The 17,880-nt window shown below is 33.6% G+C and overlaps 3 protein-coding genes across 3 annotated transcripts; 1 reads left to right on the top strand and 2 right to left on the bottom strand.

Annotated features, from left to right (window-relative positions):
- The first annotated feature begins 3,027 nt into the window (after positions 1 to 3,027).
- Positions 3,028 to 7,050, top strand: LOC125203623 (bZIP transcription factor TGA10-like). The gene is made up of 11 exons (XM_048102010.1): positions 3,028 to 3,327; positions 3,437 to 3,531; positions 3,933 to 4,015; positions 4,086 to 4,199; positions 4,302 to 4,370; positions 4,478 to 4,537; positions 4,636 to 4,713; positions 4,812 to 4,884; positions 4,968 to 5,239; positions 5,735 to 5,974; positions 6,691 to 7,050. Exons 1-11 carry the CDS (start codon positions 3,179 to 3,181, stop codon positions 6,838 to 6,840), a joined length of 1,383 nt encoding a protein of 460 aa, XP_047957967.1. The 5' UTR covers positions 3,028 to 3,178; the 3' UTR covers positions 6,841 to 7,050.
- A 1,855-nt stretch (positions 7,051 to 8,905) lies between these two features.
- On the bottom strand, positions 8,906 to 10,508 carry LOC125203137 (cytochrome P450 93A3-like). Its single transcript, XM_048101429.1, has 2 exons — positions 9,604 to 10,508; positions 8,906 to 9,523 (listed from the first exon to the last, which is right to left on the bottom strand). Exons 1-2 carry the CDS (start codon positions 10,504 to 10,506, stop codon positions 8,906 to 8,908), a joined length of 1,521 nt encoding a protein of 506 aa, XP_047957386.1. The 5' UTR covers positions 10,507 to 10,508.
- An 848-nt stretch (positions 10,509 to 11,356) lies between these two features.
- Positions 11,357 to 13,853, bottom strand: LOC125208341 (protein POLYCHOME). The gene is made up of 3 exons (XM_048107930.1): positions 13,710 to 13,853; positions 12,959 to 13,355; positions 11,357 to 12,129 (listed from the first exon to the last, which is right to left on the bottom strand). Exons 2-3 carry the CDS (start codon positions 13,352 to 13,354, stop codon positions 11,779 to 11,781), a joined length of 747 nt encoding a protein of 248 aa, XP_047963887.1. The 5' UTR covers position 13,355; positions 13,710 to 13,853; the 3' UTR covers positions 11,357 to 11,778.
- Between the last annotated feature and the right edge of the window lie 4,027 nt (positions 13,854 to 17,880).

Here is a 17,880-nt window from a genome sequence, read left to right as displayed (position 1 = left end):
CAAATTCAGATAAATAATAAAATACTATGACAATCAAATAACAAGAAAAACTTTTGAACAAATTGGGCAACAAAATCAAACTCCAGCCATTTTCAATGTTAGCATCATCAATTGAATTATTTTTGAACTATAAATTTTCAATTATAATCATTTTTTTTCATTCTATTCGAATTAACCCGATAATTTCAAGTTTAATTGATACCCCTAACTCTATATTGTAGGAGTAGTAAACTTTTGGCATTTTGGTATATATCATTCATGTATAGGTTACTCTCTCTCTCTCATCTTATAAAGTTTGTCACACTTTAATTCGATATGAGATTTAAGAAATATAAATGAATATTAATAAAATGTGAATCTTATTTTTATGAAATATTAGTTTTATAGTAATAAAACAGAGAATGATTAGTGAAATATAAGTTCCATTTTACTGATGGAGCATTTGATTCATATGTTTTTCGTTGCATAGTTATATTACAATAAATCAAGATCCGTGAAACGTTATTGATGATTTCCTTGTTATAATTAGTACACTATAGTATCTAGCTATAATCATGACGGTACACATAGGTATATCCAATGGTCGGACCAATCATGTCAAAATATAAAAGATTGAGACTCTAAATATCACATGCCTATTTGATTTGGAGTTGGAGTCTAATCTAAACATACATATTTGTATAATATAATTTGCATAAAAATGGACTACGTGTAGGACTTTCAAAAAGAGTATGTATTTGTAATTGGATTGCGATTTGATATGTTCTTGCGATTTGATATGTTCTTGCAATTTCAGATCTTCAATCTTGTCAAGAGTTGATGCAACGATCTATCAATCTTATTCTAATTTGATCTTAATTTCCCTTTTCAGTTAAAAAATTAATTTCTATAAAAATTACTTTTCTTTTACCGAAAATGAGCACACTATCCAATCTCCACCGTATAACATTTTGAATGACTTGTGCTTTCACTACAGTTTAACTACTTCTTTGCAGCCATTATTTATCTCATGATATAAAAAAAATCAGATATTATATTATATAGGGTGAATATATATTAATACGTCGCAGCTATAATGTCTATATATTAGTATATTAAAAAGACATGTATATGGTTACCAATCCCTTTTCTCAGGAAAAATATATATTGTAGTTGACTTTCTCTACCTAATAAGAAAAGTCAACTTTATATTCTTTTTTTCTAAATATTATATCGCTGCAAAACTCTAGAAATAGATAATGAAATAAACGAGCGAATTTTAGGATTATGAAAAGTAAATTCTGGATAGGATGCACCAAGTTCCTGAAAAATGGATCAATTGAGTGAGACTGAGAAGTCCATTTCTCTCTCAATTACACCTTACATATAAAATATCTAAATTTTTTGCTTAATTTTAAAATTTTAAAAATTGCCACCTTAGAAATTTGAATCCATAATTAAAGTAATACAGAAAATCTATTAATTTTATACGTTTAACACAGTAATAAAAAGACGACTCATGAACCCACGATAAGAAATGAGCTCATTTAAAGGTGTTTTGATAATTCGGCAAAGAGTGTTGGTAGATTCGAACCTATCAAAATATACAAGTGGAGTAAGTTGTGTATGTGTGAGTTGACCTAGTGGTAGAGTGATTAATGTCTGAAGTTTAAAGAACTCATGTTTGAGTCCAATGTGGCGTGGTCTTTAATATCTAGAAGAGTAAATTATATACCCAACACAACAAGGAGTGCTTACACAAAATTTTGCAAGAATGAGGCAAGTGGGAGAAAACGAGATTAAACCATAATCATAAATGGTAAAATTGGCCATTACTTCCAACAAGGGGAGTGCACGCGTTTATATTAGTTGAGTGAAGAAAAGTTTGTATGCTCATATGAAGATAAAGAAGTTTAAAAAGTTTTATCTTTATTTTAGATGCTAAATTGGCTAGACGATCGTACTAATATCATTCCTAATTTAACAAATCAGCGCACTATGTTTCAAATAATTGTTCTTCTACCTAAATATGTTCAACTTACCTTAATCTAAACTACAAACATTGAGTTCGTTCAATAATATTTTCATTGAGGGAAATTAGCTTGCTTACTCATTATTTGTCAATACGAGATATGAACCCACCCTTGGTTTCCCTTCATTGAATAGATACTGAAGTTTTTTAGAGGGTAATAATCATTATTGAAGTTGATGCTAGGCCACTATATATAAACATTCTTTTTCATCATAGAATTTATTTATTTATTTATAATCAAACAACTAATGCAAATTAATACTACTATAAGAGTTACTTAGTTTATTTGGCAGTTTTTAAAATATACTTTAGTGTGCAATATTGGAAAACTAATACCCCCCAAAACTTTGAAATATGGTTGTCACAAAAATTGTCATTATATGCCTCATTAATTCACGTGGACATAAAATTCACATAAATAATGCGCCACGTCAACTTTGTAGTGAGCTCATTTTGCATCAAAATTAGAAAGACGATGAACATATATGAGTGTTTTAAATATATATAGTGTTAAAATTGTTTTTGTTGTAGCAATATATTCGAGCAGAAATTGAAGGTGACATAGAGTCAGAATTTATTTATTTGAATAATGTGACTTTTGTTCCAATTATACCCTGAATGCCCCACTTTTGTATTGGAAAGCACTACGTATGAGTTTTTAGGTATCTTAGTGAAAGAAACTTGGCGCAGAGATGTCCCATTCGCTGTTGGCAGTTGTACGTTTGAAAAGCTGCATGAAAATGCCAACAGTGAGACGGGGGCATATTGGTCAATACAGAGAGGAGCTCTCCTGCTCGGACAAGGCACTCAAAAGCGGCGATCATATGCCTGTTTTTCAATGGCTTAGAGAGAGAAAAGGCATTAGATTTCATAAGACCGCTTTATCTTCAACACCCACCAAAACAAAACAAGACTAAAATAAATATTTTCATTATTTGCAAAAAGTCGTCTTGAATTTCAGAGAAAGATGGCTACCTTAATATAGTCTTTGTCTTTTGCATTCAATTCTTTCACTTCTATTCTATCGCCGACTCAAACCCCCCCTCTCCCTCTCCCTCTCCCTCTCCCTCTCTGCGATTTTTATGAAAAAGTGAAGAAGAAGAAAACTAGTATGCCGGCCTCAGTTTGCAACCTCTCTTTCTCTCTCTGACTTCACTACTCTCTCTCATGGATTCAAATAAAAGCAGCAGCTCTAACAAAAAAATGGAGCTCCACCATCAGAATCAACTCCTCCATCATCACCATCAAAATAATCAGATATCATTTGGGATGATGCACCCATCTTCCTCATCCGTCATTCCAGGAAGTTTCAACATGTTAGTAATACTCCTATTTCTCTCTCTCTCTCTCTCTCTCTAGTTGAATAATATTTAATTTATGTTTGTTGTTGTATATTGTAATAATTGATCTGGAATTATTACACAGAAGCAATGATTCAAGCACCTACGACTTGGGCGAGCTAGATCAAGCTCTTTTCTTATACCTCGACGGCCAAGATCATTCAGCTCACGACCTCAAACGTAATTAATTACATTTTCGATTCCAATTTTATGCGTTTCTTTAAATTCTAATTTGTCATCGTCATCGGGAATAGTTGTTCTGGTTCATGAAGAACGTGTGCTAATTGTCCTTTCTTTTGACCAGAAATGATTTATAATATGAATAAAATTAGAAGAAAATGATGTTGTTGTGAAATCCATCAAACCCATGGGACCACGGCATGTAAATGTAACAAACTCGTCTGATACATGAATTTCTGCAGCCTGATTGTACTACAAATGACAGTACCAAACACAGATTGGGTGCTTTTGTTTCATCTTTTTTTCTCCCTGCTCTTTCTCTACCTTGTTTCCTTTTTTCACTTCTCCATTATTATTGTCAGAATTTCTTTCTTTTCTACACATTAATTATTTGTTTGCAGAAAATTATGGGATGAGGCCACCAACTCTCAACATTTTCCCTTCACAGCCAATGCATGTAGAGCCATCACCTACAACATCAAAGGTACTAAAACAGTTAAATAATTAAGAATGATTAACAGCTAATGGGTTGGTTAAATATTTGTGTTTGGTAGCCAAATAGTACTGGATTAGTTTCTCCATCAACCAGCGCCTCCAAGAGATCATCTGAGCCGTCCATGGAGTTATCCAACCCTAAAACTAATGCCGCTTCGGGCAAAGCAGTTAAGGTTAGGACATAAAATATTAGGGATTATATATAACAAAGATTCTTGTGAACTCAGATTTTGTAGTTATAATAATAGTATTAAAATGTTTGTTGTTTGTGGCAGCGTGAGGGAAACCGCAAAGGCCCTACCTCAAGTTCGGAGCAAGAAGGACCAAAAACACCAGACCCCAAGGTTCTTTTTTAATTTACTGCCCTCTCTCCATGTGTTTATATTACACACACACACACACACCAATGTGGGTTTGTGTGTAGTTTTGAGTTTTATTTCTTCATATGCAGACGCTGAGGAGGCTTGCTCAGAATAGAGAAGCGGCTAGGAAAAGTAGGCTAAGGAAAAAGGCAAGTGTTACACTGCTAATTCAACAAGATTATTTTTATTTCTACATACTATATATGTATTGATTTTTGGATTCATTACTTGTTAATTACATTTGCAGGCTTATGTTCAACAGCTAGAATCAAGTAGGGTGAGGCTTTCTCAACTAGAGCAAGAAATACAAAGAGCTAGAACACAAGTGAGTTACTATTCTTCATTGATTTTCAATGTGTTAAATCTAGGCTAATCAAATTTTTGTTTTCAAGTAGCTCTAATAATTCTTGTCCCAATTGATAGGGATTTCTTATAGGAAATGCTAGTTTGGGAGACCAAGGCGGCGTTCCTGCTCCGATGAGCAACATAAGTCATGGTACCAATTTACATAATTAGCTACTTTCTTTTCATATTGTTTACACAACATCAATAAATTTATTTGACATGCCTCGTTTTCAGAGACGGCCATGTTTGACATGGAGTATGCCCGGTGGCTAGAGGAGCACCACCGCCTGACGGTGGAGCTCCGGAATGCGGTGCACGAGCACCTACCGGAGAACGAGCTCAGGCTCTTTGTGGACAACTGCTTGGCACACTATGATCAGGTTATCAACCTGAAGAGCATGATCGCCAAATCCGACGTCTTCCACCTCGTCTCCGGCATGTGGAAGACGCCGGCCGAGCGGTGCTTCATGTGGATGGGCGGCTTCCGGCCGTCCGAGGTCATTAAGGTTTGTACATCGATGAAAAAAAAAAAACCCTAATGAATCCCAAAATAAGGAATGAAAACCCTAATTAATAAGTGGACAGGGATTTTTGCAATTAATTATTGAATATTCCTTGTAAAGGCATGAAAGTGATGAGGCATTAATTAATTGTGGGACAAGAATTTAGACGTATAAATGTGTGTGGCGTTTCCAATTATAGCAGATTGGTAGGTTTTATTCGCTAGTAGCCCATAAAGCCTATGTCTGTTGCTACTGATTTTGGTTTCATGTTTTTTACTTGCACGCCTTTTTTCCCTTTCTTGCATCATATGCCTCTCCACTCCCCCACCATTCATATATTTTTCTTTCTTTTCTTGTTCCCATTGGAATCTTGTACTTTCGGATTCTAGCTAGTGGATTTTTTTTGTTACGAATTAATTGATCATGGGTGCAATTTGGTTGAAGAAAAGAGAAATTACTTACTAGTAAAAAAGTAGTAAATGGATAATATATTTGCAGATAATAATGAGCCAAGTAGAGCCATTGAGTGAGCAGCAACTGATGACAATATGTGGGGTTCAACAATCAACACAAGAGGCAGAAGAAGGTCTGTCACAAGGGCTTGATACTCTGACTGCTTCCCTTTCAGAAACCATTGCTTCAGACTCACTCACACTCCCTCCTAACATCAACACCTACATGCCCCAAATGGCCCTCGCCATCAACAAGCTCTCCACCCTCGAAGGCTTCATTCGACAGGTACTTACGCACGCATTTTATGTTTTTTATTTTTATTTTTAAATACTTACTATATTTGTCCATAAAAATGAACTAAACCAATAATTCACATATAATGGAAATGGTGCATGAAATTCAGTGGAAGCAAATTTCCAATATAACAGTTGTGAATAGGTGGTGGGACAAAAATATCCCTGTCACCTGGCCCATCATGTGCTTCTGATGTCATTTTCTAACCGTTTTGACCATGCCCAAATTTTAATATATTCTCTCCCATTTAATCCAATATTTATTAGTTCTAGTATTATTTATTTTAATAAAACAAATTAGCTATGTTGAAAGATGAATTCATGAGTATTTGACACGTAGGCACGCAAGTACCTTAAATTGCTCGACTAAAAAGACATTTATACCCCATGACGACTCATTTTGGCGTGTGACATTCCATTCATTGTAGCATTGTTTAATTTAGAAAATAGTATAACAGGTATGGATCAAGCTATTGACACGTGTCCGCTATCTATATCAGTGAACAATCATTACTCCATATTGTATTCCTTAACCTAACCGCGATATTTAGAGATTTATTTATAAAATCATGTCAACATAGAAAAGTAAGCAGGTGTGGTAGATTATTGATTAATCAAAACCCTATAAAGTCAAGATTCATGCATGATGAGTTGTTAAAAACTTTTATTCAACAGTTTGAACAATAAATAAAAATTGAGTGAATGCAGGCAGATAATCTGAGGCACCAAACACTCCACCGGCTGCACCAAATCCTGACCACCCGCCAGGCCGCGAGGTGTTTTCTGGCGATCGCGGAGTACTTCCACCGCCTCCGCGCACTCAGCTCACTCTGGGTAGCGCGCCCCCGCCCGGAGTAAATCACTACCATGCTTGACATAATTTAGACATCTATCTTTCTATGTATCATGGGATTTTCTTTTTCTTTTTTCTCTTTAATTTCTCTTTTAGGTTGATGATTAAGGAGGTATGTACGTAGGAACACAGAGAAATGTAAAAATTAGTAATTAATTAATGGTACAACTACAAGTACTGATCGATCAACAATTAATTTTCACTTTTTCGATATATATTTGCCTTAAATTAATGTTTTATTCTTTGGTATGTATACCAAATGAAAATTAATTCCGGCTCTTGATCTTACTATATAATTAAGATTAAATTTGGATTGTTTAACAACAAAAAATGGATGCATAAATCATAATGCTTTATACTATAATCAAGACCAAACTTGGACCGCACATTACAAAAAATGGGCATGCAAGATTGATGTGGTGATTTTAAATACGTACTTACATCAACGTAGTTTGTACTGATCTTTCAGTGCAGTAATGAACTATGTTTGAGTATAACAGTAAATCATAATTCACCACTACATAAATTTCATAAATGTCCTCAACCTCTCTAATTAAATAACCTCATGTTGGAACAAAGACCAATATTCAATCTCGGTGTTGTAACTTGTAAGAAGTGGTTCTAAAATAAATATGCATCTCTCTCTATGTATGTACACGAACACATAATTCAGAATTGAACTTTGTTCAAGAATCCTATTTGAGAATTTGTAGAAAAAGGACGTCAAGACACAAATATTTTATTTTGTCTGATTTTTGATTTGTTCAGTTTTTAGTATACGATTTTTATGTCAGTTTGCGCTTGATTATTAGGGAAAGGGAAAGTTGTTTAGTGTAGATAGTGAAACAATGTACTAATATTTATTAAATGGAAGAAGTATTAGTTAAGTAAACGAACATAGAGAGATATGTGGAAACGAAATGATCAATGTAGCAGAAGAAGGGAAATAGTAAATAAATCATGCGTAGAATATTTATAATCTGTAGTTGGTAGTAGGTAGATTAAATTCAACAGATATTGTCCTCATTATAATTATTTGTGTTTCCTTCTTTTCCAACCACCATCTTCCACACGACCTCCATTATTTGTCTTCTGTAAATAATCTCATATGAGTAATATTGTCTTCGAACCATATTGAATACAAACATAAGATCTAATCAATGTTTGATATATGAACATGAAGCACGTATCACTATATCAAAACAGTATTTCATACTATTTCAATGTGAATTTACACTAAAAAAAGTTGAGATTTTGTCTGGAAATACTGGTATAATTAAGTTTAAATGTTTAAGTTATTTACATCTTAAACGAATTGTGGTTGTGTATACATAATATATTGCTAAAGAAAATACAATTATTCCAGTAGATTTTTCCACTATTTATTATTTTGTTCCCTTTACTTTATCAATATATGGGTTCTGATTTGGAGATGATGTGGCTGACTATGAGGAAGAGGGGCTTGATTGTCTGATCCTACAAATTAAGCCCACAGTGAATTAGAAGCATAAATAAAATTCCTTGTTTAGGATTTTTGTCCAGCTTAATTAGTACAGTAGTTCATCCTTATTATATTTAGTAGCTATCTTATTTTTTCTATTGGAAATTTAAATCCTGTAGACCTTTTTTTTCTTTCAAAGGCAAGCTAATTGGGCTGCTAAATGTTATTGTTTGTTGCCTCTATGACTATTGTAAGAATGAAGACAATCCACCTTATCAGGTACTTTGTGCATATGAAATGCTCCAAGTTTGATGCATACTGTGCCAGTGCTCTATGTTAATTAAGATCTGCTACTAATTAATAATCTCTATCTAGTTCAATGAAATTGGATTGTTCTTAGAATTTGATCCACTTCTATTTAGTTAAGAGGTCGGATTCTTGATGAAGTTTCTTCATCCACACTCTAGTTGAGTTACTGAATTCAATCATTGATACAGCATGTTATTACAGACGAAGATCTATCAGACTAATCTGTATACAAGTTTTGTTCTTTAATGCTCATGGTGATAATTACTTAATATATTTCTTTTGCAACATATGAGAACAATACATCAGAGTCTGTTTTCATCTTACATGGATAGAATAGAACTGAGTCTGGATACTGGGATGCATTTCAGTGGATGAGCCCTCGGAAGAGTGATCCCGACCCCCTCTTCCATATCGACGCTGCTCTTCCCTCCCTCGACTTTAAACTCAAAGCACTGGATCAGTGCGGCTAAGGTTGTCTGAACAACCTGCAATGCCAAAGTAGTCCCCGGGCAACCTCGTCTCCCCGTCCCAAATGGCAAGAAATGATAATGCTGCCCCCTCACATCCAAGTCCTTAGAAAGGAACCTCTCTGGCTTGAACTCAAGTGCATCTTCCCAGTGGTTAGGATCCCTGTTGATCGCCCAAATATTGACAAACAGCCGTGTCCTAGCTGGAATGTCGTACCCTGCAACGGTGCAGTCCTCACTGGACTCCCTAACACTCATAGGCCCTGTGGGGTGAAGCCTAAGTGTTTCCTTCACAATGGCTTGTAGGTATGGGAGGCTCGGTATATCTGATTCTTGGACTAGTCTTTCTTTCCCTACAAAAGAGTCGATTTCTTGCACTGCTTTTTGCAGGATGTTTGGATGATTGATCAGTTCTGCTAATGCCCATTCTACAGTGATGGCTGATGTATCAGTTCCAGCTGCAAATAAGTCCTGCAATTAACCAATAGTTTTACATCATTTTGCAACAGAATTTGATGGAAAATGAAGATGTAATCAAAACAGAAACTTACTAGGATGAAAGCCTTGATGTTTTCTCTAGTTAACTTTACTTCTGAACTACCATCTTCTGCTATATCAAGTAAAATGTGGAGCAGATCTTTCACAATTTCACTTTCTTCAAAATTTTCTTTTGATTTCCTTCTAGCAGTTTGATGTTCTTCGATGATCCTCTCCATCATCTCGTCAAACCTGTCACGAACCTCCTTCAACCGCTTCCCAAATCCCTGCAGGTCCAAATTCCTGCAGAACCAAATGTAGTCAGATAAGTTGAATTTCCCAGTGAGCTCTGCAGTTTCTTGAACCAGTTTCCTCACTGCTCCAGCCTCGTCTTCGTCTTCAGAGCACCTCTCACTCATTATCATTCTTGAAATCACATTGTTTGACATCATAATAAGCTCCTTCCCAATGTCAACTGATTTCCCATCTTTCCTTGCCAAGGACCAAATGAGCTGCTTTATCTCGTGGCGCCTGACGGGCTGTAGTAGGTCTAGCGTCTGTCCACCGAGAAGCTGTGACATGCACACCATCTTCATGAACTTCCAGTAAGTTCCATAAGGCGCAAAGGAGAAGTCTTGGGAGCCATATGTCAGGTAGTCGGTTGCAGCTGTTTGAGGCCGGTCTAGGAAGGAACTTTCGTGTGTTTTGAGCAGCTCCTTGCAGACCTCGGACGATGAAGCAACTATGCAAGGAACTGAGCCAAGAGATAAATGAATCAATGGGCCATGGCGCTTTGAGAGCTTGGCTAATGCTTGGTGAGGTATTGGAGCAAGGAGATGGAGATGGCCGATGATTGGGAGGGCTAGAGGGCTCGGAGGGAGTCTCTTGGAAGAACGATTTCTGAAGAATGAATGTGTTAGAATGGCGGAGACGAGCCATATGAGGAAGAAAATGATATATTCTTGAATTTCAGCCATTATAGAAGCTCTATCTCTAAATGATGATGATAAAAGGAATGTAGGATTCTTATATAGTATTCTTACTAGGAGTTCTTGACTTGGTAAACTTTTCTATTGCTTCAAGATTATATGTTTGACTTCTACTATAACTTCTGTTACATAATCAATTTTTTAAGTATTTGTAATGTACTCCCTTATGCCGGCCGGCAACATATCTTTCTTAGCATGTTGCTTTCTTTGCCTGATTCTGATTCTTCTATATGACTTGTGCATTTGTTTGTTTATCTTGGCATGAAGCAGATTTATTAAAAAGAAAAACAGTGACAAATATAAAAAGAACTACGTCCCTAGATTGTCTTTGTAATTGAAGTTAAATTTCAAAATTAAATGCCTGTTATTCTTCTAGTATCCATCAACTGTTTTCGCATACATCTCTGACTAAGTCTTTGCTGCTAGTTTGTCTGTTTCTGCTTGTTTGATTCTATACTTCTGGGATTTATATGATCATGTTGAACTACAAATGTTTTAGAGACACAAACAATTTTATGTACAGATACAGACTAACACTACTAATAGTGGAGTAGAATTTATTTTTTAAGTGGACTCTTGATAAACAGCCTATATAAATACACAATGATGCTTTACATTCTTTTTAGAGCTACACACTAATCTAGTTGATGGGAAGCATCTTAAATATTGATGTTTTATTTGAAGAAATGAACAGTACATGGAATAAACCTGCTGCTTTTAGTTGATAAATAACTTGACAGACATTAGAAATATGTAACTCTGGCATCATACATGCCTATGAAAAATTATTAATATTCCAGCTTCAAGTAACATAAGCTGAATGATAAGGAGCCAACTCTTGTAACACAACATACATCAAGTCGTAAGACATTTCATTGGAAAGACTTGAAAATGAAGTCAACAGTTATCAGCAGAAAATGAGAATTTTACATATTTTTTACTGCAGCTATTGAATAGCGGGAGTAAAAAAACTGATAACCCCAACAAGCTACAAAGAGCTCTCTTGTTCTTGCCTAACTGATCTCTGCTAATCTATATGGCCTCTAATAGCATATGAACATTTAGGGAGAACTGAGGATGTTCTCTAAAGTGGATAGTTTGATCATTAAGGGATGATCGTGAAACTAAGAATCCAATCATCAAGAGATGATAAACAGTACTTAACCAGTCAGATGTTCATTGTCCTCTGACAACCCCCCCATCCTTAAATCTCAACCTTGATTGAGGAAGATGATGCAACAAGTGAAAAACAGTCAAACCTCAGCGCATTGACATCAATGTCCTCACTCTTTTCTGCCTTTCAGCTTTCTTAGCAGATGGAGTTCTCTTTAGCTTATGAAGCTCCTCCATCACCACTCTTTCAACTGCCTCAATGTTGTTCAAGAGCTTCTTTTGAGGTGTTAAGCAAGTCGATCCTCCTTCACCCTGATTGGTGATATTGCGCAATATCTTTGGCACTTTGCCAACTGTTGGTGGGCAGCGCCTAATTCCAGCAATGGGAAATGGGGAAGTAGATACAGATGGATCATGAACTATCTGGTCCTGGAGTTCAGGACTCTCAGTTTCTAGGCCTTCACCTTCTTCCTGATGTGCCCTTCTTCTTTCAATTGCCTGGTCACAGAATCATCTCAGGATTAGTGTACTAAACAAGATATGTTGGAAGAGATCTGTGTCCAAAACTTGCTTATTCAAACTTTGTGCAGATTAGTCTGCTTTGGAAACCTGTACAAAATTCAGCATTAACATGTTCATGCGCTCAAGAATCATGAAAATAAAACTTTTGTAAGACTAGATTTGCATGAAAACCAAAGCCATATAAATCATATGCATGACTGCATCTCCAGATTCCATGTAAAGAAGTAATCTATATTAGAAAAAAAAAATCGTAGTAAATTGTTTGATGAATTAATACTAATTGAATTCAAAAAGTTGACTGTTGACTCATGGGGTTCTGAACTTCTATTTTCAGTTAAGTGTGAGTTAATAATGAACCAACATTTAAGACAAAAGTAGCCCAATTAACTTAAATAAATGAATTAGTAATTAGAGGCAATATGATAATACTATTCACTAATATGTTACCATAATTGTTAATGGATTACTTGCTGATAATTAAATGTCAGTTAGTGTACACACAAAACTCACCCCCAGTATTAAATTGTTTTTGAATCACTAATTTCACATCTGCAAATAGGCTGATCATATCCAAGAGATCCCACCAGCATGTTATGATACCAAAGACCGAAAAATAGCCATAATAATGAACAATTTATAAATAGACTGATGCAAAACGTTCTAATTAGTAACTACTAAACCTGCATGTAAAAGATTCAACAACTTATGAAAGGCTACTCATATTTTCTAACACAAAGCACGACCAATCGAGAATAATGCAGAGTCAAGAAACAATCAATAAATTTCTTAATTTTTTCAACATTACCTTCATGACAGCAGTGATGTCCCTGAGAGGTTTCCTTGGATACCAAGCAGGCAAAAGAATGCTTCCTCGCCCTCGGAGACCACGGCCAATTCCAACCACAGGGGACATGTTTTCTCGCCCTATGACCAGTGGCGATGATCTACCAAAGTTTGGGGAACGCACGAATCTTTGACTTCCGAGGTCACCCCTTCGACGTGTAACCGCCATTGATGCCGGTGTACCCACCATTGAAGCACCTCTCCACCGGAAGGGAGTTCTTGTTGCTTGATCCTCAGCCTCATCCACTAGGATGGAAACATCCGAATTTCTGTTCCCACCGCTAGTGATCCGCCTCCGATTGCTGTACGATGCCATAACGTCGACCTCCCTTGGTAATCTGTCTCTCGTCTCCGGCATTCTATCAAATTCACCAACAACACAATACATTGCTCTAATCAGATACGAACAGAAGTAGTATGGACGATTTCTTTAGAAATTTCATACGCAGATTAAATCGATATTTTTCCACCGCACTACGAGATTGTTGGTGAAATATTAATAACCGAAACATTAGTAACCCTAAACTCAACAAAAATGAAGAAACAAAATCTGGAAATACAAACACTCCGGAAAATTGAATACCAGCAACAACATATATGCCGAAATGAAAGACTCCGAAGCATCATCCAACATAAAATCCAATCAGTTTTTGACATGCCGATGAAGTAATCGATAGAAAACCCCAAAATAAATAAAAATCTTTGTTAGGCACCTTAATGTTGTATGGAAAATCTCGAGAGGACTTCAATCGTGGAATCAAAGTAGATTTAGACAACAACGGCGTTGGGCATTCAGCTGCGTGTCTGCGAAGTGAGACAAATAGAAGAAGACGAGATTCGGAACTTGGAAATGCGAAACAGAGAAGGTGAACTGGCGAATTTTTCAAATGAAATTTGGGCGGCCTTTATACTTCACTGTAAAAATTACTATTCGATTTTCAAATTTCACTGTGGATGAAATTACTGCTCTACCCCGCATCACTTTTTTCCTATTTTTGGGTTTAAAATGTTGACGAATTTTCTTCTAAATTTGAATTAGATACTTAAAATGTAATGTCTTAATAATTTATATGGTGAATTATGACTGAACATTTTTGTTGAAAAATATAAATACATGTATTCTAATGTTATTGCTGTTTTAATCACATCACAGTTGTGATTACTTTCTTTTTATTTGTCACTTACTTTTTGGTAACTTTAGAAATATATTTATGCTTAAATACATAAAATTAAACACTATATTATGGCATGATGATACATAAATTAATTGCAGATTCTGATTCAGACTTTTATTATACGTTTCTTTTCTAAGGCTGCTTGTTAAAATACTCCATAAATTTCATTTTTTGAATTGTACTGCATGCTAGTATTGTTTTAAATTTGTTATTATGGGATTCTTGTTTTAAGCGTTAATAGGAGTTGCCTGTGTTTTTTACTTAAAAGTGCATAGTACGCGCATACACAAGTGGTTCTCTTCTTCTAATTATGCATTCCATTATTCAGTCTTAATGATAACATCACTTAATTTCAACTATACTTTTTTTTTATTGTCGTCATTAAATATTTACCTTATTATTTAATAATTTTATATAAATGGAATCTCGGTTAAGTTACTATTTTTGTTAGATACCATCGTTTTATGCAAATGCTATCTGGATTTGAAAACTATACCGTGCATAGTAATTTCATTACAAGTGAATTAATTAATTATTACTACTACTCTAAGAGTAGGAAGACTAATTCTTGCTTTAACAATCTAGTCAAGAGCATGAATCTATGATAATGGGCGGGCTAGTTTGTTAGTGGAGAATAAATTTACGAGGCTGATTTACATAGCTGCCTCAAAAATGGGAGTGAATAATAATATTTTACACTCAATATATAAATATGTACACATAATATCCCAATTTTAAAACTTCTATATAGTAAATTATTCTTCACATATTTGTACATCAAATATTTGAATGCAAAATTATGCCTATTTTTTGATGAATTGTATTTCTTTATTTTTAATTTATTATAATAATAATAATAATTAATAATAACAATTTATTGGTATAACATTTTTATAAAAGTTGAAATAAATTAACTAATATATTTAGCTATTAGTTTCATTTTTATTTCTTTCATCTAACCACTCAAATTTTGTCTACCCACATTAATTATATTTAAATGAATAAAATATTATTTCGCTATATATAGGGCTGAGGTTGAACTAGTATATTTGTTTTACCTAGCAAGAATACTTTAATGCGATAAGAATAATACATCATCTAATTGTTGATTGGATTTAATAAATATAATAGTATCATATACTCATTATTTTTATTTTACTATTTTCATACGCGATGCCATTCACAATTAAATTTTCAGCAAATAAATAAACTATGTAACTAAAACATATTTGTCAAATTTTCTTAGTTCATTGCAATTTTTATAAATATAGTTATAACATTATGTAAATAAATATTTTTTTTTATGTCATTTACAATTAAATTTGAAGCAAATAAATCAAATATAGATTCATATTTTTTTCATATACTAGTAATGTTAATCCATTTTAATAATATTGAATTTATGCATTTATGGTGTTAGTTTTATGCAATAAATAATATTGATCCTATTTATTAAGAGATACAGTTTGTATAATGTATAACAGTTTACATTGTTTATTCAATAATCGAATTCTAATATAGTCCCTCACATGCACTAGACACACGCTTATAGGAGTATAATTGATGGTAGGGATGTAGGTTTCACATGTATATTCAAACAGTAACTGTATCTCATAATTCTATTTTCATTATATATTTTACTTATACCATTTTTATTACTAGACTCCACCTTCTACTAATACGAAGGTATGATCCACATTTTTTACTAATTTTTTCAACTAACGTTTCATTACTCTCTTTTGTCGCCATTAATTATCACTTTATTCAACATTAGTTATCACAAATTGACTTAGCTCATCTTTTAAAAATGTAAAGAAAATTTAATAGAATATGGGCCTTATTTTTTTAATATTAATACTTTATATTAAAGTGTGAGTAAATAATTTAGTAAAATATATCAGTACGGTGTCAATTACTAAAAATAGTACTCCCTCCGTCCCATCAAAAATGACACATTCCTTAGCCGACACAGGATTTTAGGAGTTATTGGTTTATATGTTTAATTGGAGAGAGAAAAGGTGAGTGAAAGTATTAAAATAGAGAGAGAAAGAAAGATGAATATTTTAATAGAGGTAGGAAAAAAGTGGTTGAGTGTATCAATTGAAGAGAGAAAGTTTTCAAAAAAAGAAATGTGTCATCTTAGTTGGGACGAACAAAAAAGAAAAATGTGTCATCTTAAGTGAGATAGAGGGAGTACTTATTAGTTTAAATGAAGTGTGATAATTATTAGTGAATGAAACAAAATGAAAATTGGTGACGAGTAACGGCAACCGGAGAGAGTATATTTTTTGACAAACCCCGTAACGGATCAAAATATGACAAATTTTGTGGGATGAGAGAGAGAGGGGGCATAATTTAATCATTTATGCACTAGATATGGAGTACTTGAGAGTTAGGTATTACTATTAATTTATGATGGCATGTACTATATTAATATGCACTCTCTTTCCTTTTTAGCCTGTCCCACAAGAATATGCACTTTCTAATTTTGAAAACTTTTTCCTTTCTAATGAGATATGATTCATTTTTCACTAACAATATTTTAATTACTTTTTTCTCTACCTCTCTAACTTTATCAATTTTGCATTAAAACTCGTATAAAATCCAAAGTGCATTTTCTTTGGGGACATGAGGGAGGGAGTATCTTTTAATATTAATTATTTTAGTATAATTTTATCTGTTTATGCCTCAAAATATATATTTGAGAGTTGGGTATTATAACTTCTCTTGCCGAGTGATCCCTATTATGTTAATTAGTACTCCCAAAAATTTGACAAATTTTAAAATAATAGAGATGCTTTATACTCCATAATTTGATTTTAATGTAAATTTCATATAATTTCATTAATTTGTATTGTATCATATGTTAGCATATATAGTGCATCTATAATACTGCATATTTTCGAAAATGCAGATGTTAATGACATCTTATAGTACTCCGTAGATCACACTTGTCGATGGGCTACGTTGATTTTTGGATAACGAATGAGATACTTTTATTTAATCACTCCAAGTTATAATTAAGAATAACTTCCATGAGTTAACTTTTATACATTAAAATATACTTATTTATTTTATAATTAAAAATATATATTTATTTTATAATTAAAAATATATATTTATTTTATAATTACATCTATCTCACAGAATTCTGGCATAATTGCCACGTCGCTATATTTATTTACTGTATTTATTTATTTATTTTAGAGTCATTATAATTAAAGTTAGTAATCTAATAAATCGTATATTTTATCTTGTGTATGTATTTCGTTATGCTCCGTCCCATAATTGTACCACCACACATTTGTTCCCCTATAAGTATAGTTTTAATTTTCATACATCTCGTTTTCTCAAACCAATAAATTCAAGTAGTGATTTAATATTCATGTCCCGTAAACCATATATAGTATTTATGTGACACTTTGACAAATACTATGTACATCAACATAAAACAGCTGTAGATAAGGTTTATATGCGACACAAATATCAAGGATGTTGGCATGCGAGCTGAGATATTATGCATAATTAACAATTTTACACATCAGAATCTTGGTAGGCCAATTTTGGAAATTTAGGTAGGCCCAAAAAGTAGTAAATATCTATTACACCAAACTCAACATAGATTTTTGTCATACAAAACAAGATAAGCATTCTATTTGTTGCATAATAATAATAATAATAATAATAATAATAATAATAATAATAATAA

This window comes from Salvia hispanica, chromosome 2 (assembly GCF_023119035.1).
Source record: "Salvia hispanica cultivar TCC Black 2014 chromosome 2, UniMelb_Shisp_WGS_1.0, whole genome shotgun sequence".
Taxonomy (NCBI): Eukaryota; Viridiplantae; Streptophyta; class Magnoliopsida; order Lamiales; family Lamiaceae; genus Salvia; species Salvia hispanica.
This window is presented reverse-complemented; position numbering and strand designations above follow the sequence as displayed.